Source organism: Mustela erminea, chromosome 19 (genome assembly GCF_009829155.1).
Source record: "Mustela erminea isolate mMusErm1 chromosome 19, mMusErm1.Pri, whole genome shotgun sequence".
NCBI lineage: Eukaryota > Metazoa > Chordata > Mammalia > Carnivora > Mustelidae > Mustela > Mustela erminea.
In genome coordinates, this window is record NC_045632.1 from 59,754,511 (window position 1) to 59,777,103 (window position 22,593).

Sequence of the window (22,593 nt, forward strand, 5' to 3'; positions counted from 1 at the left end):
GCCTGAGCCGGGCACCCCGTCCCCACAGGTGCAGGCCACCCGGCCCCTCGCGCAGGGATAGACCCCACCGTCCAGCACTGGGGGGCCGCCGCCCCTCGTCCTCAACAGTGGCCCCACGGGCAGCCGCTGGGACTCTGGGGTGAGCACCAGCAGCCGGGGCAGGGGTCAGACGAGGGTCCACACACAGCCCAGCCCGTGGCATGCAAGGCTCAGGCTGCGGCCTGGGCGGGGAGGAGGTCGCGCCCCCTCCGGGTGCACGGTCTCCCGGGGGCAGCGGAGGGCAGCTGCAGAGCACACAGAGACACGGGACGAGAAGGAACCGGTCAGTGCAAACAAGCCCGCGGGAGCCAGCAAGACAGCCTCCCGGAAGCCCTCCCCTTGGGGGCAGATGGACTCTGAGCCCAGAGATCCCGCAGAGGATGGTCCAGTTGCAAAGGCCCTGGGGTGGAAATGCTCTCGGGAGACCGAGGAAGGTGGCCTGCCACCCAGGCTGAGTCTCAGCCACAGGAGCCTGGGCCCTCCCCGGCCGGCTGGCTGCAGTGTTTCCGTCACGTTCGTCGCTGCACCAAAACTGACCATAACTCGCGGTGTCCAGCCGTGGCCTTTAAAGAGGGTTCCCAGGCCAGGCCACCGGCATCACCCGGGAATTTCTCCAGCTCTCCGGGGACAGGAATGCGCCTGATGGACTCAGAACCCACGCTCCAGAAGATTCCCTCGAGACTGAAGGGTGCAGCGCACCCTCCTTCCGACTCAGAAGCAAGACCGTGACCATTCGTCTCGACCGACTCGCCACACCTGCCTCTGGTTTTTTATGAAGATTTACTTATTGTCGGGGCGCCTGGGTGGCTCAGTGGGTTAAGCCTCTGCCTTCGGCTCAGGTCATGGTCCCAGGGTCCTGGGATCGAGCCCCACATCGGGCTCCCTGCTCAGCGGGGAGCCTGCTTTCTCCTCTCTCTGCCTGCCTCTCTGCCTACTTGTGATCTCTGTCTGTCAAATAAATAAATAAAATCTTTTTTTTTCCAATATTTTATTTATTTATTTATTTGACAGAGAGAGAGAGAGAGATCACAGGTAGACAGAGAAAGAAGGGGAAGCAGGCTCCCCGCTGAGCAGAGAGCCTGATGTGGGGCTCGATCCCAGAACCCTGAGATCATGACCTGAGACGAAGGCAGAGGCTTAACCCACTGAGCCACCCAGGCGCCCCATAAATAAAGTCTTTAAAAAAAAAAAAGGTTTATTTACTGTAGAGACAGCGTGCCAGTGTGGATGAGGGGAAGGGCAGAGGGAGAGAAGCAGACTCTGAGCATGGCAAGAAGCCCCACGCAGGGCTCGATGCCACGACCCCAAGATCGTGACCTAAGCTGAAACCGAACACTGCTCGTCTAACCGACCGAGTCCCCGGTGCCCCCACGCCACTCTCTGACGCATGCATCCACCTTGACAGTATCACCAGGGATACCTCCTTCAAGGGTGACAGCCTTCTGTTCCCGGCACGGCAGGGTCCCCTTATCCTCTGGCACAGCTGCCTTCCTGCGAGCACCTTCTCCCCGGGCCCCAGGACAGAGACAGCGTCCAGTGGGGGTCACCGGGGCGGCCCGGCCGTGGGGCAGCTTCTGGGTCACTCCACACCTTCCCACGGTACCCCCCTCAGGGCCAGGGCTATCCTTCCAAACGTGAGGGTCCACGCCAGGCTCACCAGGGGCCACATCTCCCCAGCTCTGGGCCTAGGACTCAGGGTTGGGGTGCTGACTCAGAGCCTCTCCCTGTGACTCAGCCGGCCCACAGCACCCCAAGTCCCAGCCTGTCCAGTCCGGCTTGGGCCCGGTTGGCCCTGCTCTCTGGGGGCCCTTCCCAGCAGGACAGAGGAATGCCACCCGGCCACCTCCTGCTGCCGGGCGGGGTCACTGGCCAGGTATGCTCCACGGGGCTGAGGGAGCATGGTTGCCCAGCAGGAGCCCGACGCAGGTCCTGGCCCCACCTTCCCCATGCCGGGCCTTGGTCTTCCTCTTACTGAAACGAGAGAACAACGGGCCAGACCCCACGACCACTTTCTCCCCATCAGACGACCCCCCCCACCGAGCACGGAGCCTGTCCCCAGAGCGCAGGCCACAGAGGAGGGCACGAGCCCCTTGTGAGGCCAGTGTGAGGACCAGAAACGGGTCACGCGGTGGGGGACCTGAGACGTCCTCTCCAGTCTGCGTCACAAGGCAGGAGGTCAGGGGACGTGGCAGAAAGCCCAGGGGTGTGCGGAGAGCCGCGGCCTGCGCCGGCTCAGGACAGGCGTGTGTAGCGGGCGCTGGGGCTGGGTGTGGCGGCTTCTGCTGACCTGGGGAAGCTGGTCGCGCTGAAATCAGCGGACCGTGAGCCAAGAGACGACCGTCCCGGAGCCACCCGGATGCAAGCCCCCAGGGCCGAGGGGAGGCCCCTGGGCGAGAAGGAGTTCTCTGGGGCGGCCTGTGGAAAGTGGGCTCAGGACTGTGACACCCCCACCCCCACCCTGGCCAGCGGGGCCCCGCCGCGCCGTCTCCTGCGTGTGCGACCACGGCTCCCCAGGGAGGGCGTCCTACCCGACCCCGGGGTCACGTTCCACAGGGCGGCAGCAGGCCGGCCCGCCAGGCTCCGCTGCCCAGTCCCAGACGGCTGCGGGATCGGGGACAGCCCCGCGTACTCTCTGGAAACACAGCCCCTCGAGAAGCGACCCAGGGAAGAGTCAGCACTGGCCTCTCCCGACACCCGGCCGCTGCAGCAGGGACCCAGCCCACCCTGCCCTAAGCATCCAGGCTCTGTCCCCGCGTGTGACCCGTCCCCACCGGCCTACCCAACATCCCCGACCCCTCGTCTGCGAGGAGCTTTGGACACAGGGCAGCGCAGAGAGCGTGGAGCACGGGCGTCCGTGCCCCGGGCCGGCGTGTGCCCTGCCGCGGGGGTTCATGCGGCGCAGGTGCCGGTCGGCTGCCCTCTGTCCCTCTCCCTCCTCCAGGGTTTCAGGACAGCCCCAGAAAGAGCCCCTGCTGAGCTCCGTCTGGGAAAGGAACAAGGAGCCTCCAGGCAGGGGGGCGGCGGGGTCCTGCGAGCCCATGGTGGCCAAGCCCGAGTTCCTGAGGGACCAGAAACCAGAGGCCCCGGCCGCCCGCCCTCCTGCTGCCTGAGGCGGGAAGCCCGGCCTGCCGTGGGGACGGGAAACCACGGGCTTCGCTGGAAACCCCCCCCCGCCCCCCGACATCTCAGATCCCCGACGCGCCAGGCACTGGGGCCGAGCCGCGCTAACACATCCCTGGTGGAGGGGGGGCCCCGACGGGAAGTCACAGGCTACGGCCACTCAGCCAGTGAGCGACAGTGTCAGGCTGGACCGTCACCACCCAGCCCCCCGACGCCCATCTGCAGGGCGGCTCGGGCCTCCGTCCCCACAGCGAGCGCCACCGTCTGCCCCCTGCCCAGCCCCTCACGGCCTCCGTAGTCCATCGGACCCACCAGACCAAGGTCTGCAGAGCGGGACCCGCAGCCTGAAGGTCGGTGTGGTCTCAGGACAGGGCCCAGGGCCACCCCCCATCGCAGCCCAGCCAAGCCAGGGCACAGGGGCAGCACCGGCTCCTGGGCTTGGAGGAAGCGCCCCAGAGCCCCGGGCGAGAGCAGAGCGGAGGTCCCCACGCCCTGGGGGCGATGGCAGGCGGGGACAGGGCTGGCCTGGCCCGAGCTATACGTTCAGTTCCTGGAAAAAGAGGGACACGCTGCCGGCTCGCCCACTGCATCCTGTTTTTATGGAAACTAATCTAATTCCTAACCACGCAGCCAGTGGCAGGCGCCCAAGGGGGTCCTGAGAGGCCGCGGAGAAGGGGCGCCCGGGAGGCAGGAGGGCTCACTCGGCCTGGCGGCTGGGGGCAGCTGCGGCCCAGCTCCACTTCCGAGGGTCAGAGCCTCGGTCCCAGGGGAGGCCCTGGGGATGACGGACCCTTCCCGGCAGGGAGGAGCTGGCCGGCTCGTGTCCACCCCAGCCTCAGCTGGACCCTGAGCCAGGAGCGTCCGGTAGCAACCCATTGAGGGTGAGCCATCACCCTCAATGGGCTGGTCAGAAAGTGCCAGGGATGCCACGGCCTTCAAGGACATATCCCTGACCTGGCGGCCTGGGAACGGGTGCCAGCCCCACCTACCCCGGAGGCCGCTGAGGGGTACAAAACCCGTCCAGTTTGCTTTGTGAATGCGAAGCGTGCCGGCTGATGCCCCTTGGGGCCTATGTGAGCCCCAGAGCGACAGCAGGACTGGGAGACTCGGCCACCTGTCCAGTGCCGGCAAGTCCTGGGCCAGAACCAGGCCTTACTGCCCACCCTGCTCACCACCACTGCTCCAAGCCCTACCTGCTCCTAAAGGGGGCGGGGCAGGGGGAGGAGGACTCTGCGGCCTCAGGCCGGCCCTGCCCCAGGCTGCCACACCCCAGGAGTCCGGGCTAACACACAGACACACAGAAGGGCCGTGGGGCTCAGGTTCATCTCCTCCAGCGGCCGCTGCTGACAGCGAGAAACCGCTGAGGTCTCGGGAGAGTGGGTCGGGGACCGGGCCGGCCTGCAGAAGCCTCCCCTCCATGCCTCCCCATCTAGGGGGGCCCGAGGACAGGAACATCCCCACCCATAAGCAGACACGGTGTCTGCGGGGGGCGGTCCCTCCCCCCCACTCTGCCGACCACACCGCACAAGTCCATCCTCACAGCCTGGGTCTGGCGGAACCCTGCGAGAGCCCGACAGGCACCTGCCATGGGCACCGCCCGCCGCCCATCACCACCAAACCAACCCCCGGTCCCTGGTACCCCGAGGCCAGCCCCACACCGCGCTCCCTGACCGGCCCCGGAGCCGACTTCCAGGCACCGTCCTTTCCAGCCGTGGGACTTGGAACGTGCTGGTCCTCTTCAAGCTGATTCTTCGGTTGCTACCTCAGAGGACGAGCACGGTGGGCACGCGGCAGGTGGAGGGGGCCGCCAGCCTCACGGGGTGCTGCTGTCTCGCTCCTCCCATCACCCGCTCTGAACCCCATCCTGAGAGCAGGGAGGTGTCTCGCAAGGCCAAGCCCTCTGTCCTAGAGCTTCCCGGCCAAGGCTGGAAATGGTCCCTAGTGTATGGGGCCAGGCATCCTCCTCCTGGGAGGGCACCCAAAAACTCCCCAGCTGTCGGGGGCACCCACCACCCCAAGTGAGGGCTCTATGCGTGAGAGAGACATGCCCGCCCCGGCCACTCCCTCCCTCCCTGGGCCACACGCACCCTGGGCTGGGGAGGACCATCCTGCCAGCAGCCCGCACCGTCAGCCACGACACGGCCTCACTGCTGTCCCATGGGAGCGCCTAGCAGCGTGACTCAGCCAGACCTGGCAGGTTCCACTGTCCCCGCCCAGGGGGGACATGAAGCCGGGCGTCTTCACCCCACCAGCCGCCACCTGGGCTCTGGAACGTCACCAAGCTGCCCCAGATTCCTGCCCGGTGAGAGCACGGACGTGCTTGGAGGGCCCTGGTGAAGAGCGTCCTAATTAGAGCTGGGCCCTGTGGGACGCGGGTGCAGCCACCCCCCCCCCCAGCGCGGGACCGCCAGCAGGGGTGAGTCACGGGTCCTCGGTGCACAAGCAGCTTGAGGCGGTGAGGGCTTTCAGGAGGCGGCACCCTCCTTGCCTCCCAGGTCAAGTTCACCAGGCTCCCCTGGCCCACGCACAGGGCGGGTCACCCGGAGGGCCACGAGGCCAAGTGGGGCAGGTGCTCAGCTCGCAGCTGGGGCACAGGGAGGCCCCCGGACGGAGGGGCAGCTGCTGTTGCTGAACGCCTGCCCCAGGGCCCGTCTGCACCCATCGGGCAGGTGCGCCCCACTTCCCGAGAAGAGGCATTCACGGCCCAGAGAGGCTGCGTCCCTCGTCCCAGGGTACCCAGCAGCAGAGCCAGATTCAGAGCTGGGTCCAATAGGACCCACGTGGAAGAGCTTCCACTGGCTTCACAGGTGGCGTCACAAACCACGGGTCTGAGAATACGCATGGCAGACACGCGTGAGCCTGAGTCCCTGCGTGGCTACTCCCGGGACCTCCCCAGTGACAGCGTCCAGGACAGGGCAGAAGTCAGCTGAGGTCCCAAGGCCTCCCCCTGGGGCCCCCACTCTCCACCTGCACATACGGGGCCACAGGGCGGGGCAGGACACGGAGCCACAGAAGTGCCACAAGCCAGGACAGACCCGCTGCTGTCCCGGGGCCATCCTGGAGGGAGGCTTCACTCCCCACAAGACCGCTGGCATGACCAAGCCACCACTGCCAAGACTCTGGAGTCTGGCACCTTGAGGCTCCAGGGCTGACAGCCACGCCTGTGGTCAAAACTGGGAAGAGGGGGCGGGAGTCCCGGACCCTAGCACGGGGTGGCCAGCGAGGTTGCCGGGGCCGTGTCCCCTCTGGCATGTGACTCAGCTTCCCCTCCACACAGGGGGCCTGGGAGTACAGTGGAGGGCGGGGAACCTCTGGCACGAGCTCTGCACACTCAGTCACACTCGGTTCTCAGTTCGGGGCGGCGGGGGGGGGGGGGGGGGGGGGAGAGGAGCCTCCCTCCCAGGACAGGAGCAGCTGCCGGTGGGGGGAGCGGAGTGCAGGCTCCCTCCCCCAGAGGCCACTCCACCACCCCAAAGTCAGGCTCACTCTGGAAGGACCTAGGGCGGCCCCCGCCCCTGGGGGGTCTCCCCCTGCAATCTCAGAGGGCAGGACAGCAGGGTGGGTGCCGGGTCTTCGGGGGAGGAGGGCCTGGCCCCTCCCTGTTTCCTCAGGCACAGGACACAGGGACACGGGACCCACGGCTCTCCACCACCCCCAGTGTCCAGGATCCCGCGAGGGACCGCCAGCCCAGACAAGGAGCCCACCCGTGGCTTCCATGCTGGCGAGAACCGTTCTCAGCAGGGCACACTTGCCCGTGGCCAGGATGAGGACAGTGACCTTGCCAAGGTCAGAGCGACAAGCTTGCTGCCCACTCCGGAAGGTCCCCACGGGGCCCCCAGGCCACGGTCCCTGGATCACCACACCCCCCTGCACTGGCCCCCCACTGGCCCCTGCTCCTGACCCTCAGAGATTACCGCCCGCCCCGCCCACCGCCCCCTGGGCTGGCAAGGTGCGCCTGCCGATAAGGTCTGGGACACGGTTTCAGGGAGGACAGGAAGTGTCACCACACAGGGCTCCAGAGCCAGTGGGTAGGTGTGACCCCCACCAAGGGGGGCATCTGAGGGCACCCTCAAATGGCGGCCATCTGACCGGTCTCCGGCGGCTCTGCTCACACACCCCTGCCCGCAGGCCTGTGCCAGTTCAGGAGGCACAAGAGGAGGCCGGAGCCCGGGCAGCCTTGGGCAAGGACTCCCCTGCCAACAGGTGCTGGGAGCGCGAGCTCCTCGCGGGGACGGGGCGGGGGCGGGAGGACTGAAGGGCGCGAGCAGCGTCCGCGGCCCGGGTCGCCCTGTCCTGGACTCAGAACCCTGACTCCGGAGACGCTCTCCCTGGGGAGAGTCGGGAGGCAGAACCACAGGCCGTGCACAAGGCAGCATCTGTGGGACGGGGAGGCCTGCCGGGTCACAGCAGTGCCCCTTTCCAGCCACCAAAGGACACGCCCTGCATCCACCGGGCAGCCCCGGGGAGGCCGCGCTACCCTGAGGCCCAGCCACGCGGGCCGCTCCGGGGACTGGACGCCACGGACGCCCGCTCTCAGCGGCCGCCCGTCAAAGGGTTAGAACCCGCACAGCCGTGGCAGGACAACCCTGCAGCGCATCCAGCAGACGAAAAGCCTAGAGTCTAGACCCCGAAAGCACGCCCGCACGTCAGAGATAAGATGCACACCCCAGTGTCTTTAAGCAGGCGACTTTTCAAGGCACATCCCAAGAGCAGACCCTGAAGGGGGCAAGGGTCACCTGGTGTCAGGGTGACACAGACTGAAGCCACGGGACACACGTCACAGCCACGGATGGGCAACCACGGGAGCGGGAGCATGCACGCCCAAACCCAGGAACACGAGCAGAGGTTGTCGCGGGGCGGGGCGTGGGGGGCCCGTGAGGCAGAGACTCGGAGCAGGCGCCTGTGCCTGAGGGACCCGCCAGCAGGAGGGGCGGCTGGAGCAAGGTCCGGGGCGCAGGTGCAGTTCACCAGGGGCCGGGCAGCTGCTGCCCCGGGGCATTTGCTCTCGTGGAACGGTGGCAGACTAAAATCATGAGGGCGCAGGGGCGAGCTGCTCCTCTGTGGGACAGCGTGCGTGCACCCCGCGGCCTGGGGACACAGACCCGTCCCGCACAGAGCCTGGCCCCCTGGAGTGCCCTCAAGGATCCGGGTCCCAGGCCACCGCACACACAGAGGGAAAAGCAGAGAACAGGTAAGCACGGCACCGCAATGGCCCACTTCATTTCCCTTTAAAAGCTCCCTTTAGCGGCGCCTGGGTGGCTCCGGCTGTGGTTGGTGGGGATCTCAGGGTCCCGGATGGGGCTCCGGCGCAGCGGGGAGTCTGCTTGATGCCTTCCCTCTGTCCCTCCCCCACCGGAGCCTTGCACTCCTGCCACACGCACGCGCTCTCAAATAAATAAATAAATCCTAAAAAAAAAAAAAAGGCTCCCTCTCATGTGGTTACAGTGATGCGTTTAGACAGCGTGCCAGCCATGAGAGAAATCAGATCCTTGAGCGAGAGGGACAGGGGCTGGCGGAAATGTCTGCACAGGGAAGGAGAGGCAGCCTGGGTCCAGCAGGCGAGGGATCCAGATCCGGGCCGCTGAGGCGCCTCCTGGGGGCCACCTGCCCGGGGACGCCCATCTGGCCTCTGGTGGCTCCCACAGGCCTGAAGAGTGTGCCCCATCTTCCAAGCTGGGGAGGGATGAGTGCGCTCCCACCGGGGCCCCACGGGGTTGGGCTGGCCGGGCAGTGAGCACTGCAGGATGAGCCCCGCACCGAGCCAAGGGGCGGTGCCCCCCACCGGGAGGCCCCAGTCCCCCAGCGCAGCGCAGCCGGCTGGCTCTAGGGCCGGTTCAGCCGCCCTTCGCTGGCAGAGGAAACCACAGGGGTGGCTGAGCCTGAGCCCAAGGAAGGACAAGTGATCCTGACTATATATACTCACAGAGAACAACAGCGCGCACACCGAGCCCAGTAAACAGCTAGCCCGTTAGGGGGAACCTAAAAATACTCCCTATAATTATGTCATTAAAACACACCAGAAAAATTGACCCACCCCACTCAGCAAAGTCCCCGCGAGACGGCTGCAGGGAGGCAGGAGGCCACGCACGTCGGCCGGAGGGTGCCCTGGCGTCACCCAGGGGCTGGTGTGGCCGGGACCGTGGCCCCAGCACGCGGAGCAGCTCTCGCATCCCTGAGTGGGTGGCTTCCCCCCAGGGCCGAGGGCTGCCGCCTGGTCACAGCCTCACGGGCTCCCGGACAGAAAGGGAAGCTCCTTGGCTTCCATCCCCAAGAGGGGCTCCCCAGGACAGCGTGGGTGTGGTTCCCCAGAGTGGGGAGGCACCCATACGCCCCATAAACAGGGGCCACAGGAACCGAGGGCCTCCTTTGCAGGGAGGGACAGAGGGGACACGGAGCCACGGGGTGCAGACCCCCAGGGCACATCTGTTTATGCCTGGACGGGAGCACACCACGCATGGCCTGCCGAGGGAGGCTTCCTTCCAAAGCACCCGGGGGAGACAGGCTCAGGGCTAGGGAGGGAGCTTTGCCTTATCTGATGGAAATGTCACTGTTCCACGGAAAGTCAGTAGGATTTGTGTAATTAAAAGCAAACAGAAAATCAAAACGGGAAGCCTCCACCCTGACTGCCCCCCACCCCTACCTCCTACCGGCCACCATCAAGGGATGAGAGCCTAAAAAGGACGCAGGCCCCCAGCCCCGCAGCACCCCCATCTGCCAGGCCTCTGCTGGCTGCTCAGTTCCTTCCAGACAGGGGACCACCTCCAGGGCCTGGCTGCCAACTCCCTCCTCCCCAGGTCCTGGGCACCCCCAGGCCTGCCCAGCCCCTGCTCAGCCCAGGGCTTGGACTCTGTTTCCTACAGTGCAGCTTCCGGCTCCGGCTCCCTCCCCTCTGTGCTTAACCCAACAAGCCACTGGGAGAACCCCCAGATGACCCCTGACAGCCAAGGAAAGCGCAGCCTTGTTAGAAACAGAGACTGAGCCCTGCCCCCCCCCACCCCCACCATTAGCCCCCACACAGAACTTAGGCTCCTGGCTCCTGCCCAGCGCTCAGTCCCACGAGACCTGCATGAGGGAATGCTTGAATGAATTTGGGAAACGCTCCAGAGCCGGTGCAGGTGGGCACCGCACGGTGGCTGGGGGCCAGCCTGCTCTGGACACAGCACCCCCCGCTTCCTGGGAACCGCCCATGGCTGGTGGGGCAGCCCCAGGGTGGGTGGCCCGTCCACGCAGCTCCCCAGACCCCCGAGTGGGCTGCTGACCACCAGCACTCAGGCGTGGGGTGCGGCACTCAGGTGTGGGAAAGCGCTCTGGGGCTCCTGGCCCGTGAGGACTGTGTGTGGGAGACCTGCCACCCCCCCCAAGAGCCCGAGACGCCGCAGAGATCAGAGACTCTCCGGGAGCCGCCTTCCAGCGTTTATTATCTACTTTACAGGCGAGGAAGCTGGAGCCCAGAGAGGGGTGAGGGCCTGGCAGGTTCCCCGGGGACACAGACCCAGCCTGCAGAGTCAGCTCCGCCTCCCAGAGACCACCCCCACCCCCGCCCCGCCCCCGAGGGACCGTCGCACCAGCAGGTGTGTGCTCACCTGCTCCAGGACAGAAGATTTCAGGTGTCAGTGAGCCCCCCCCACCCCGCCCCCATCAAGAAAACAACTCAGGGAAGTTCAAAAGTCAGGAGCTTGGGTGCGGAGCAGGTGGTCCTGCCAGGCCCCACCAAGCCCCCCCACCCCCAGCCTCGCCCACAGGGCCGCCCCGGGGGGCCAGGGCCGGGAGCCCTCACTCCCACAGCTGTGCTGCCGCAGTAATCGCTTCTGGAAGCCTGAGGTGTCTGCCGAGAGGAAGTCCAGACGGGCTTTGCAAACCAGAAGGAAAAAGAAGCCAGTGGGGCCGCCCCGGTGGCTCAGTCAACTGAACGCTTCTGGGTGCTTCTGGGTTTCGGATCTTGGGATCCTGGGATCCAGCCGCCCCCCTCCCCACCAACCAGGGCTCTGCGCTCGCGGGGGGGCTCTGCTTTTCCCTCGGCCCCTCGTGCTCACTCTCTTCCAAAAAAAAAAAAACGTTAGAAAATAAAGAATCTACATAAACAACGTTTACATATTTCTAAATAGGTAACCCAGGAAAGACCGGCATTTTGTTGAATTCTAAGGCAAAGGCAGGTCTCTGAGAACCAGAGTGGCCGGGGGAGGCTTCCTGCGGCAGGGCAGATGCTCCCCCTGAGCCCCCAGATGGCAGTGGTGAAGGGGCTTCCGTGCCCTCTGGGGGGCCGGCCCGCCTCAGGACCCCACCCCAGAAGGCGGCCCCCAGCAGCAGCTCTGGGGCCCAGCAAGGTAGAGTCAAGCAGACCCGCCCTTCCTTCTTTCTGCCTTTGAGCACCAGCAGCAAATTTAGTGCTGGGTCAGAACAGGAGACGCCCAGGAAGCAGCCCTCGGGGCCAGGATCTGAGCCGGGGACTCCTCCCACCCCCAGAGAAGACACTTCCTCTGCAGGACCCTACCGGGCCAGCGTGGAGCTCTCCACATCCCCCTGCCCGTGGGGTGACCACGGGTGACCCCGCCCTGTCCTCAACACGCACACAGGTGCACCCACACACCTGAACGTCCCGTTCACCTGCCCGCTCAGACCGGCTGACTCACTGCCCTGTCCCCACCGCCGACCCCAGCTCCAAGGCCACCCAGCTCTGGGCACCTGCAGGGCCGGGCTGTGGAACGGGACGGGCTCCATGGCGACCCCCCGCGACCCCAACCTCTCCCAGCCTCACTGCCTGATCACAAGGGTATGCAGACAGTCATGAGGAAAAGAAGGAAGTGTCCCCATTCTGAGCTTTTCTCAGTGACAGTGTGGCACAGATGACGCCCCAGGGTGCGACAGAGAAAAGCCATACTGCCCCACCGCAGGGTTTCCCGGAGTCGGTGGCAGTTACCACGCTCTATCTATCACCTGCCTTTCAGACCACGGTGGCAGTTTCTGGTCGCCCCCGTTAGGTCAGGAGGCAGGAGGCGTGGCCCAGTCTAAAGCAGTCACAAAACATCCTGCCATCTCCCTAGAAGCTCCCAGCTCAGGGTCCTCTGCCCCCAGGGCTGCGCGGACAACAGGGGAGCCCCGAGAGGCTGCCGTCCCTGCCGGGGAGCTGGAGAGTCTCCGGCACGGGTCAGAGGCAGGCCGGCTGTCCGGGGAGTGGCGTGGGGTGAGCGGGGGGCACTCCGGGATGACTCACTACCTCACCACGGCCGTGGCGGGAGCTGGCCCGGGGCACTCATGACTAACAGCCCGACGCCTTCGCCAGCATCCACACACTCGCTTTCAAAACACCGCGGAACTACCCTTTCCAGCCAAAGCCCATCATGGGATGAGGAGGGGCACGCACAGTGGCAGAGTCGATGGCTCCCTGCCCATCAGGGGGACAGCAGGATGGTCCCCAGGGAGCTGCCGACACCCAGGACGGGAGAGCTGGCCTCGGTTGGTACCGCACTGACCCCCCCCCCACCTTAAGAAAAAGCCCTGAAGCCAAACGCCACACCCGGACACAGAACCACGCGGGACACGGCCTGGGTCAGTATCTGCGGGAGACTCGGAGGGCAATTCCGCGCTAACAGAGTAACGGAGGACAGGATACAGTGCACTAGTCGCCTGCAGTTGAAAAGCTCCCCAGCTGCCTTGGGTAGGGCCCACAAGCAGGCAGAGAAGAAGACGGCACCCCCGGCACCCACATGGGCTCCAGCTGGGGGCCCGAGAGCCCAGGAGCCCCGACTAATGATCAGGCCAACACACCCGGGCCCGGGGCCCCTCCGCTCCACCGCCTGTCCTGGTACAGCCCGCAGGCCAGTCGTGGCTTTTACGTGTTTGCACGGCTGGAAACAGTATCAGGAGAGTTCGTGATGTGAAAATATTTACTCTGCCCCATGACAGGAAGAGCTTACCATCCTGCAGCAGGAGGGGTCTCCACCACCTCCACATGGCCTGCCCCGGCCTCCCGGGTTCCCGCAGGGCAAGGCCAGGCTAAGGAGGCCACGGGTGCACTGCAGGGCAGAGGGGAAGCTGCCCTTTGAGAAGCGTACTGTCCCGTCGCCCCCCGCCCCGCCCCCCCAGCAAGATCCAGTCTGCTTGTCCGTCTATCTGGCTGCCTAGAGGCAGGAGGAGCAAAGCCAGCCAGCACGGAGAACGGGCCAGGTGACCCTGCGCTCTCCCCTGAGCTGACCCCGGCCGCCCTGTCCACACACCGCTGACTCAAACTCTTCTCTCCGGCCTCAATGCTTGCCATTGATTCCTGTCCCGAAAAGTCCCCCGTTTCACCGTCTTTCCCTGCTACAAATCAAAACACAGTCTGTTTGGGAGCCCAAGTGCAGGCCGATCCCGCGCCCTGGCCCCCAGGGAGGCCAGCTCCCACCTAGCCCAGAGGTTGGCAGAGGCCCACCTGGAGGGAGTTCAGAGCCCTGGAAGGGCTTCCAGAAAAGAAACACCCCCCACACCCACGCTCTGATGGACTTCCACGCAAGGAGGGACGTCCACAAGGCAAACCGGGCCCTGTTCCCCCAGCGCCTTGACTCAGACTGCTTTCCAGCTCCCAGCCGGCAGACACGGCCCCACGTGGAGGGGCTGAGGGCGGGGGACCAGGGGAAGGGTGGAAGGCCTTCTCGGGCATTCTGCCCTGGGCACTGACGAGGCAGGAGGGCCGCGGGGGGTGGGGTTTAAGAGCCCGGACAACCCTGCCGCCCACCGCAAGCGGGGAACTGTGATGCCAGGGTTGGGGGTCCTGGGCTCTAATGCCCGGAGCCTTCTGGGGGCTGCTCCTCCCCCAGCGCCTGGCAGGCCCTGTGGACTGAGCCAGGGCAAGGGAAGGCTAGGGAGGAGCCTGCAGCACCCTTCCCGCAGCACAGGCCGGCCCCAGGCCGCGGGGGTGGGGCCGGGCCGGGCGCGGAGGGACGGATGGACGTTAGTTCTGCTCCCGAGCCTCCAGATTAAACAGCTCCAGGCAGGAAGCCCGCCTTCTCCCAGATTGGTCAGGAAGTCATGATGCAAGTTTGCGCTTTTCTTTTTTTTTAACACGAAAGAGGGAAAGAGATTCGTGCCCCCCACCTCGGCGTTCCAGCCCCCCCCACCGGAGCACACCGGCCCCTCCGGGGCCCCGACTCCCCCGCGTCCCTGCCAAGGGCCCGGCCGCTCTCCGCGCGCTCGCCGGCCCGCACCCGAGGGCGCCCGGTGCCACCTCACCCCCGCCCCGCCGCCGCCCTCCCGGCCTCTCCGGCGCGCTCATGCTTCTGGAATGCGGGCGCTGCGGGCCGCGCGTCCCGACCCGGGAAGTCGGGAGCCGGGACGCAGCCCTCGTCCAGCCCGGAGCCCCCAGCGCCCGCGCCCACTCACCGGCCAGGAGCGCGAAGGGCAGCAGCAGCCAGTAGAGCGCGGCGCCGAGCACGTGCCGCTCCATGCCCGGGGGGCCCGCGGGGCCGGCCGGGGGTCGCTCTGCCGCCGCGGCGTTAGTGGGACAGGGCGCGCAGGGCGGGTCGTCGCACGTGCCGCGCCCCGCGGCCAGGACCCCCGGCTGGGCGGCGGCGACCCGAGCGCCTCCGCGGCCGCCGCCGCCGCCTTCTCCTCCGCCTCGGCCCGGGGCCCGCCGAGCCCTCTCTGGTGCCAGCCCTGCCCCGCGGCGGAGCGCAGCGCGCGGCTCTCGGGGCTCGCGGAGGCCGAGCAGGGCCGGACGGCGGCTGGGCGCTGCGCTCCCGCCCCTCGGCCCGCGGACCTTTATAGGCTCGGCCCCCGCCCGCCCGCCCTCCGCGGCGTGCCCGCCTCCGCGCTCCTCCGACGGCCCGCGCGCCCGCTGCGCTCGGCGCCTCCGCGCGCCCCGCCGGCCCTCCACGCCCCGGAGCCCCGCGCGCACACGCCCCGGGAAGGGCTTGGTCCCGCCGCTGGAGGTGCGCGCAGGAGGGGCTGCCCAGCTCCGGGGCTTCCCGGGCGGCACCCCACGCCCCACTGCGCCCCGCGTGGCCGGAGCGACTTTCGCTTTGCTGCCGCACACGTGAGCGCGCAGCGCCCCCTGGGGACCGTGGCGGGGGGTCGGGGCTGCAGAACCGGGGCCCCCACCAGCGTCTTTGCGCCGATCCCTTTGCTGTGGGAGGACAGTGACCCCAGCGGGAGCACCGCCTGGGCCTGGCGTCCCCTGGGGTGGAAGATAGGGTCTGAGTCCGGGCTGTGCCGGTCACCAGACCCTCCGCTTGGCCTTTGCCACCGTCGAGGTGAGCTTGGGAGGAGAAAGGGGAGGGCCCCATGGTGTAAGGGGCAGAACCCACGTGAGTGTGGTCCTAAGCCCCAGCCTGGGCTGTACCAGGGCATCGGTGAAGCTGGTGAGTGTGGTTGGGGCCCGGGAGCCTGCGGCCAACACCGACCCACCCCACACCCGCCTCCTGGTGACAGCCCCAACTCAGGCCCAGACCCTCCACTCTTCAAAGGCCAGAAATGCTGGGGCATCTGGTGGCAGAGTCGGTTAAGCCTCTGACTCTTGGTTTGGGCTCAAGTCCTGATCTCAGGGTCATGGGATGGAGCCCCACCTAGGGCTTGGGGCTTGGCGCTCAGTCCAGAGTCGGTTTAAGACCCTCTTTCCCTCTCCCTCTGCCCCTCCTCACTGCTCACTTGCTCACTCCCAAATAAATAAATCTTTTTTTTTAAGTAAACCTTTAAAAAAAAAAAAAAGATTGTATTTATTTATTTGAGAGAGAGAGAGACAGGGGAGGAGGGTCAGAGGGAGAAGCAGACTTCTTGCTGAGCAGGAGCCTGAAGCGGGGCTCAATCCCAGGACCCCGGGGATCACAACCTGAGCCAAAGGCAAACGCTTCACCAACTGAGCCACCCAGGTGCCTCAAATAAACCTTAAAAAAGAAAAAAAAGGCGAGAAATACAGACTTCCAGGAGTCTGGTGTTCAGTGCTGACCGGTTTTTCTCCCTCCTTCTTCTGCCTGCTTCTTCACACCTTAATTCCTGCTGGCATTGTGTCTGACCCTGGCCGTTTTCTAGAACCTTTTTTCTAGAACTTTGGGGTTCTTCCCCAAGGCCCGAGCCCCAAGGAGGCTGGGGACATAAGGTCCAGCTCTGTGGGAGGCCCAGGACCCACCTGCAAATCCTGGCTAGTCCCAGCCTCTAGTGGAGTCATCTGGTGCCAACCTTAAGGGAAGCCAGCTAGGGCCATCCCTTGGCAGGGGTTGGGGCCAAGGTCTCTGAGCAGCAGCGGCAACATCAACAGAAAGGACTAAACAGCCCGCACTGGTGCTGCCAGCTGCTGGCTACGTGACCCCCAGGAGGCCTCCCTCCTCGCTGTGCCTCCAGAGCATCTGTGACATGGGGTTGTGGCCCCGAGCAGCAGGGCTGTGGAGATTTCAGAGGCACAGCCAAGTAGACTGAGAAGGAAGGACTGTTGTCTGCCCCCTCCGTGCCCGCCCCGGGCCACGGGCCGGAGGGAGGCGCGCGGATGGAGAGGAAAGCCCTCCCCAACACCATGGAAATGGGCAGAGCAGATTCGAGCGGGGGGAGGCCTCCCCTCACTCTTTCCTCGGCCTGGCCTGCCTTTGCGGGTGATCGTAGGGGTCTCCACACTCAAGACACTGACGTCCACCTGCACAGGCCGCCAAGGGACACTCTATAGGTCTGCTGGCCGTGGCCCCAACCACCCAGCTCTCCCGCAGCTTCTCAGAGGGCTCCTGCCCCAGCAGACCACCTTCACCGTGTCAGAAGGCAGACTCCCTAAAGCGGACAGGTCGGCACCCCCAAGCCCGTGAGTCCTGGCTCACCCCTGCCCTTCTCTGGGCTCTGCCCACAAGGGAGCAGTAAGAGAACTGAGGTCAGTAAGGTGTGAGGGCAGGCTCTCCACTCGGACCTGAGAGGGGTCTAGGCATACTTTAAACCAGGAATTTTGAAGTCTGTGCCTAGGAAGGAAGACCAGGGTGGGCCTTTCTCCCCCTTCTAGTGCTTCAGAGGGATCAGCTGTTTTCCATATGGGCGGCATGAGATAACTTTGTTTATATAAAGAGTTTAGATGCAAAAAAGAAAAAGGAGGGGCGTCTGGGTGGCTCAGTGGGTTAAGCCTCTGCCTTCGACTCGGGTCATGATCTCAGGGTCCTGGGATCGAGTCCCGCATCGGGCTCTCTGCTCAGCGGGGAGCCTGCTTCCTCCTCTCTCTCTCTCTGCCTGCCTCTCTGCCTACTTATGATCTCTGTCTGTCAAATAAATAAATAAAATCTTAAAAAAAAAAACCTTCAAAAACTGCTCCTTTACTAAGTCCTCTGAAGGCTTAGGATCTGAGGCTTCCGACCATTTCCCAAGAGAAGCCTCTGAGGCCTGGAATCAGGACACAGAGAATGAGGGTCAGGGGAGGGGAGCCCCAGAGTAGGCAGGCCCCAAGTCCCCACCCAGCTTCGGGGACAGGCTCCCACACAGGGCTGCGGAGAAGGGGAGGCCTCACAACTTGTCCAGCAGGTGTGCTCCCTGGGGAACAGAATGCCCGTGTCCTGGGACTGGGAGCAGAAAAGACTGGGCAGAACCCGACTCCTCACCCACAGGAAACGGACAGAAATTACAGTGTATCCTGCAGGAGAGTTGCAACTCTGTATCAGCAAGCATCCAAGATACAGTGATACAGCTAAGAAAGCCCCTGGAGGGCACAGGAGGCCTCGAGCCTGAGAGAGAGACCCCGGGAGAGGGTGAGAGAGGGAGAGGGTGGGGTGGAGACACGAGGGAGGCGCGGCAGGAGGGAGAAGGTGGGGGTGGGGAGAGACAGCACAGGCCAAGGCCGCACGGTCAGGAGGGGGAGAAACATGATGGTCACGGGCGCTACTTAGATTTTTTGCTATAGGCGTGTAATACCACCTTTCACAAAATAAACTTAAATTGAGCACCCCAGTGACGGATTTTCAGAAAAACAACTCTTTTTTTTTTTTAAAGATTTTATTTATTTATTTATTTGACAGAGATCACAAGTAGTTAGAGAAGCAGGTAGTCAGAGAAGCAGGCAGAGAGAGAGAGAGAGGAGGAAACAGGCCCCCCGCTGAGCAGAGACCCCGATGTGGGACTCAATCCCAGGACCCTGGGATCATGACCTGAGCCGAAGGCAGAGGCTTAACCCACTGAGCCCCCCAGATGCCCCCATAATCTTGTCATGAAAGAGCAAGCGTGGCCGGCTCCCCGAGGGACAAAGGACCAGGGCGTGGGCCGTCACAGGGGCCTTGACCCCTCAGGCTTCACTCTTCCCCAGGGATAATACAGGCGTTGTTATCTGCCCACGCTCAGACATGAACTCAGGAGGACACCACCTACGTGTCCACAAACAGATGAACAGACCCAGGTTACCCAGCCAGAACCAGGAGCGAGGGCTGGCCCCACCACCCAGCCGGTGACCCATGAACACACCGTCCCAAGCGCAGATGTCAGACACCGTGTGATCCCGCTCGCTCACAACGGCCGGGACAGGCCAACGACACGGCAACTAGACGATAAGGCCCCCGGCCCGAGGGAGGGACTGGGGAGTTATTACTTAATGGGGCCAGAGTTTCTGTTGTGTTGGTGAGAAAGCTTGGGAAATGGTGGTGGGTTGTGCAACCGTGTGACTGTGCTCTGCGGTGCCGAGCAGCAGCTCCGGAGGGCGAATATGCTAAGTCTTCCACTGGGTATTTTTAGCCCAGAAGCAGCTCACAGAGGACACATACTCCAGGTTAAGATGGTTTCTCAGCAGCGCACCCTGAGTCTTCCTCCCCCGACCCCTGGAGGCTCCCCAGACCAACCACATTCTCTCCTTCTGCCGAATGTTGTTTTCCTGACGGCTGGCCAAGGACTTGACGGGCTTTTGCGGAGCTATTTCCCCGAGTACATTCCCTTGCAGTCCTCTCTTTCCTGGAAGCGAAGAACCGGAACCGGTCCGGGGAGAGTCAGGGCCCGCCCAGCTGCTGCACAGGGCCAGCCTCGCCGAACTGTCCCCTCCGCTCACCCCCCCCCCGCCCACCCAGAACTGGCCTGGTGAGCCCCATTCAGCCTTGTCCTTGGTCAGGACGTGATCGGACCCAAGTCAGCAGTGACACCAGGTCGGGTCTGGAAACCACCTGCTGGCCTCACAGACCGGCCGAATTGGAGCCCGTGACGCAGAGAAGTGCCTACAGGTGTGTGCAGCGAAGAGCCCTTCACAAACTTCTACCAGGAATCAAGTAGGTCCTGAAACCCACACCTGCGGCTGGTGAACCTCATCTGATGAGTAATTGGCATTTTCCATGTGAACCTGACTTTAGAGCTCTGTCAGCAGTTTCCTTACCCCCATCTCAGCCGCAAAACTGCCTGCAGCTGGACGGAATGATGGGCGGGACTAAGACCGAGCAAAGGGCCGATGGCCTGGACCCGCGCAGCAGCGAATCTGACCAGTGCCCGGTGTCCCCCGGGGCTGGCAGGTCCCCAGGCAGGCACGAGTGAGAGGCCTTAGAGAAGCGACCGATGGCTCTGCCCAGACCCCTGCAGCCTGTCCCACGACAGGATCTGGTGCCTCTCCTGCCTGCCTGCCTGCGGGAAGGACAACTGTCCCAGGCTAGTGGGGATAGGGCCAAGCAGGGGGGTGGCAAGGAGTGGGAGAGATCAATCAATGCTGCATTGAAGACGGTGGGCTGACCTCGGGGACCGCGTTCCCACCCCATGAAGTGGGATCATTTCCACCATCCAGCCGGTTTTTAGGGCGGGAAGAGCAGCTGTGAGAAATACTTGCCCTCAGGGGCGCCTGGGGGGCTCAGTGGGTTAAAGCCTCTGCCTTCGGCTCAGGTCATGGTCCCAGGGTCCTGGGATCGAGCCCCGCATCGGGCTCTCTGCTCAGTGGGGAGCCTGCTTCCTCCTCTCTCTCTGTCTCTGCCTACTTGTGATCTCTGTCAAATAAATAAATAAAATCTTAAAAGACAAACAAACTGAGCCCAGGGAAGAGTAGTACCTGACTCTGCGGCAGACCTTCCAGTCCTTGTGGGGTCCGGGGAAGCCCCTCACAGCAGGGAGGCCAGGCCAGTGCCACCCTCTCTGGTTGCATTCCTTCCGGACATGCTGCATCACACCGAGCTCGGAGGGAAGGCCGAGAAGACCCAGAGTTTCTCCACAGCCAGCCAGCTGCCCAGCTCCGAAACTCTCCACCTTGCCCGGCTCCTGGTGGAAATTCTGAGACCTGACTGCCCCCAGTGACACAGAGCAGGCAGCCAGGGACGGCGAACCCAGGCGGGCCGCATGGGGCAGGCGCGGCAGTGCACTTTCCAAACCCGGGCGAGGTGGGTCCGTGGGGTGGGGGGAGCAGCAGGAGGTCCTGGCCCCAGACACAGGGGTTGTCGGGCCCTCCCTCGGCGCTCGCCCCTCCCTTGGCACTTGCCAGTGCCACGAGCCCTGCCGAGTCCCGAGCCCTCCTATGGGGCCATGGCTCTCCTGGGAGCCTGGTGGGAGCTGGAGGAGGAGGGCCTGTCCTCGTGCAGACTTGGCTGCCCCCTACACTTGGCCCTTTCCCTGCCTGCACTTCTGGGTTCGAGACCGCTGGGGCAGGTCGAGGGTGGAGCAGGAGCTGGGCACAGCTTGTGCCTTCCTCCTTTGCAGGAAACTTCCCAAAGCGGGTTCAGCCGAGGAGGCCCCTGGCCCTTCCGGTCCTGGTGCTTTCCAGCCTCCTGCCGGTCCCGCTCTGGCCCTCAGTTGTTGCTGGTTTTCTTTACTGTCACTGGAATGGAACTGATCAAGGGCCCCTGGCGGGTGGGGAGGAGGCGCTGTCCCCACCCCGGGGGTGATCGAGGTCCCCCACCAGCTTGCTCAGGGACAGGGAAGGGGTCAGCCATCCCCTTCCCTGCGACAAGTGCACAGTGGGCAGCGGCGGCCCGGCTGAGTGGTTTCCTCTCACCTCGGTGGGCGCTGGCTGGGAGCGGAGGAAGGAGACCGGAAGTCCCGAGCACAGGGAGCCTATCGCGTCACTCTTCTAAGGATCCTGGGTCCTGCAGGGTTTCTGGGCATCCTGTCCCAGGGCTGGGGGCACAGGCCACATCACTCCACTGTCTGTAACCCTGTGCAAAACACGCAGGGCCGCATGGGTCCCCCACATGCCTGGCTCTCTGCCACTACCTCTGCTTGGGTGTGGACACCTGTCCCACGCCTCTCCTTTCCCCCCTGGACGGTCATCAGGTGTGATCTACTTGGCCTTTGAGGCTGTACCATCAACTCTGAGGGCAGATGGGTCTTCCACGGGCGCCCTTTATCCCCTCTGGGGTCCTGTTCTCACAGGCTCCCTGCAGGGCCCGTCATCCAAAGTCGCGCACGAGGCTTTGACTTGGGCCCTGATTTCCGTCAATCTAGGTGAAAAGGGTCTTGATCTGACAATGGCACAGACCCCGCCCCTGTTCCCACTCCCACCTTCCAGAGACTTTGGGGTGGGGCTGTGTGGTCAGGGCTTGCCTGGCTGACAGCACCCTTCACTGGTCGAAGCAGAAAGCCTCCATGGGACCCGGGATCTGCCCTTTCCCTCTCTTGTCCTGAGGCCCCCACCTCCTCACGGCGGGCCCGAGAAACTCAGGCTCTGTGTGGTCACCGGCGGCCCCACTGGGCTGCACTCAGGGCTTCCTCCTTGCCGCGCCCGTCTTCTCTCCGCGGGGGGGCTGCCACAGCCTCCTGACCCTCACCTGCCCTCCACAGTGACCGACGGGGCTACCGTCCACACAGTTCTGGTCGCCACTTCCTTCTCCGCCTGCCCTAGCCGGAAGTTCAAACTCGTCTGTGGTGCCCCGGCTCTTGGTGGTCTGTGGGCCAGTCCTGCCCGGCCACACAGTCACGTGGTCCCTCCCATTCCCGCCCCCAGCCCGGGGTCCTTCCCTGTCCTGTTCCTGGGTGCCACCCGCCCGCTGCGGTTTCTCAGAACCATCCCAGTCTCGCTGCCTGAGCGCTCCTGCACACAAGCCTGCTACGGGGACGGTCCACGGGTCCTGGTGATACCCGTGTCGCCGGAACGTGCAGCCGTGAGCCCGTGACCACACACGCAGGTTGGCGGACGGGCCGGCATCTGACCTGATCTTCAGCTCACCTCTTGTAAACCTAAGTCAGAGGACTTTTTTTTTTTTTTTTTTTTTTAAGATTTTATGTTTAAGTAATCTCTATACCCAATGTGGGGCTGGAACTCACAGTCTTGAGATGACAATTCTCACGCTCCACTGACTGAGCCAGGCAGATGCCCCCGGAGCCATGGGTGTCTGCCCAAGTGCCGGCCTCCGCCTTCCCCTGGCTCCCACCCCTCGGGCTTCCGTCTGGGTGAACCCTGGTCTCCCCACTCCCGAGGGGAGGCTTCCATGGCCCTAAGACCAAAGCGCTCTGTGAGGCCAAGGAGACCTTGCGTGCCCTCTCCTGTCAGCACAGGCCCTCACTGCCAGGTGGCAGGAACGCGGCCCAGATCCCCGGAAAGGTCACTCCCACGCAGCCTAC

General features: G+C 64.5%; 1 protein-coding gene across 5 annotated transcripts in view; it reads right to left on the reverse strand.

Moving 5' to 3' along the window:
* PIEZO1 (piezo type mechanosensitive ion channel component 1) overlaps window positions 1-14,913 on the reverse strand; it is a 49,314-nt gene extending 34,401 nt beyond the window's left edge. For 3 of the 5 annotated variants that reach the window (XM_032323166.1, XM_032323165.1, XM_032323164.1), the window contains exon 1: window positions 14,515-14,884. In XM_032323166.1, the coding sequence (XP_032179057.1) occupies window positions 14,515-14,578 (64 nt within the window). In that variant the 5' untranslated portion in view covers window positions 14,579-14,884. Of the gene's footprint in view, window positions 1-14,514 lie in introns of all 5 variants that reach the window. The other 2 variants (XM_032323167.1, XM_032323169.1) reach the window with 1 other exon arrangement.
* Window positions 14,914-22,593: the final 7,680 nt, after the last annotated feature.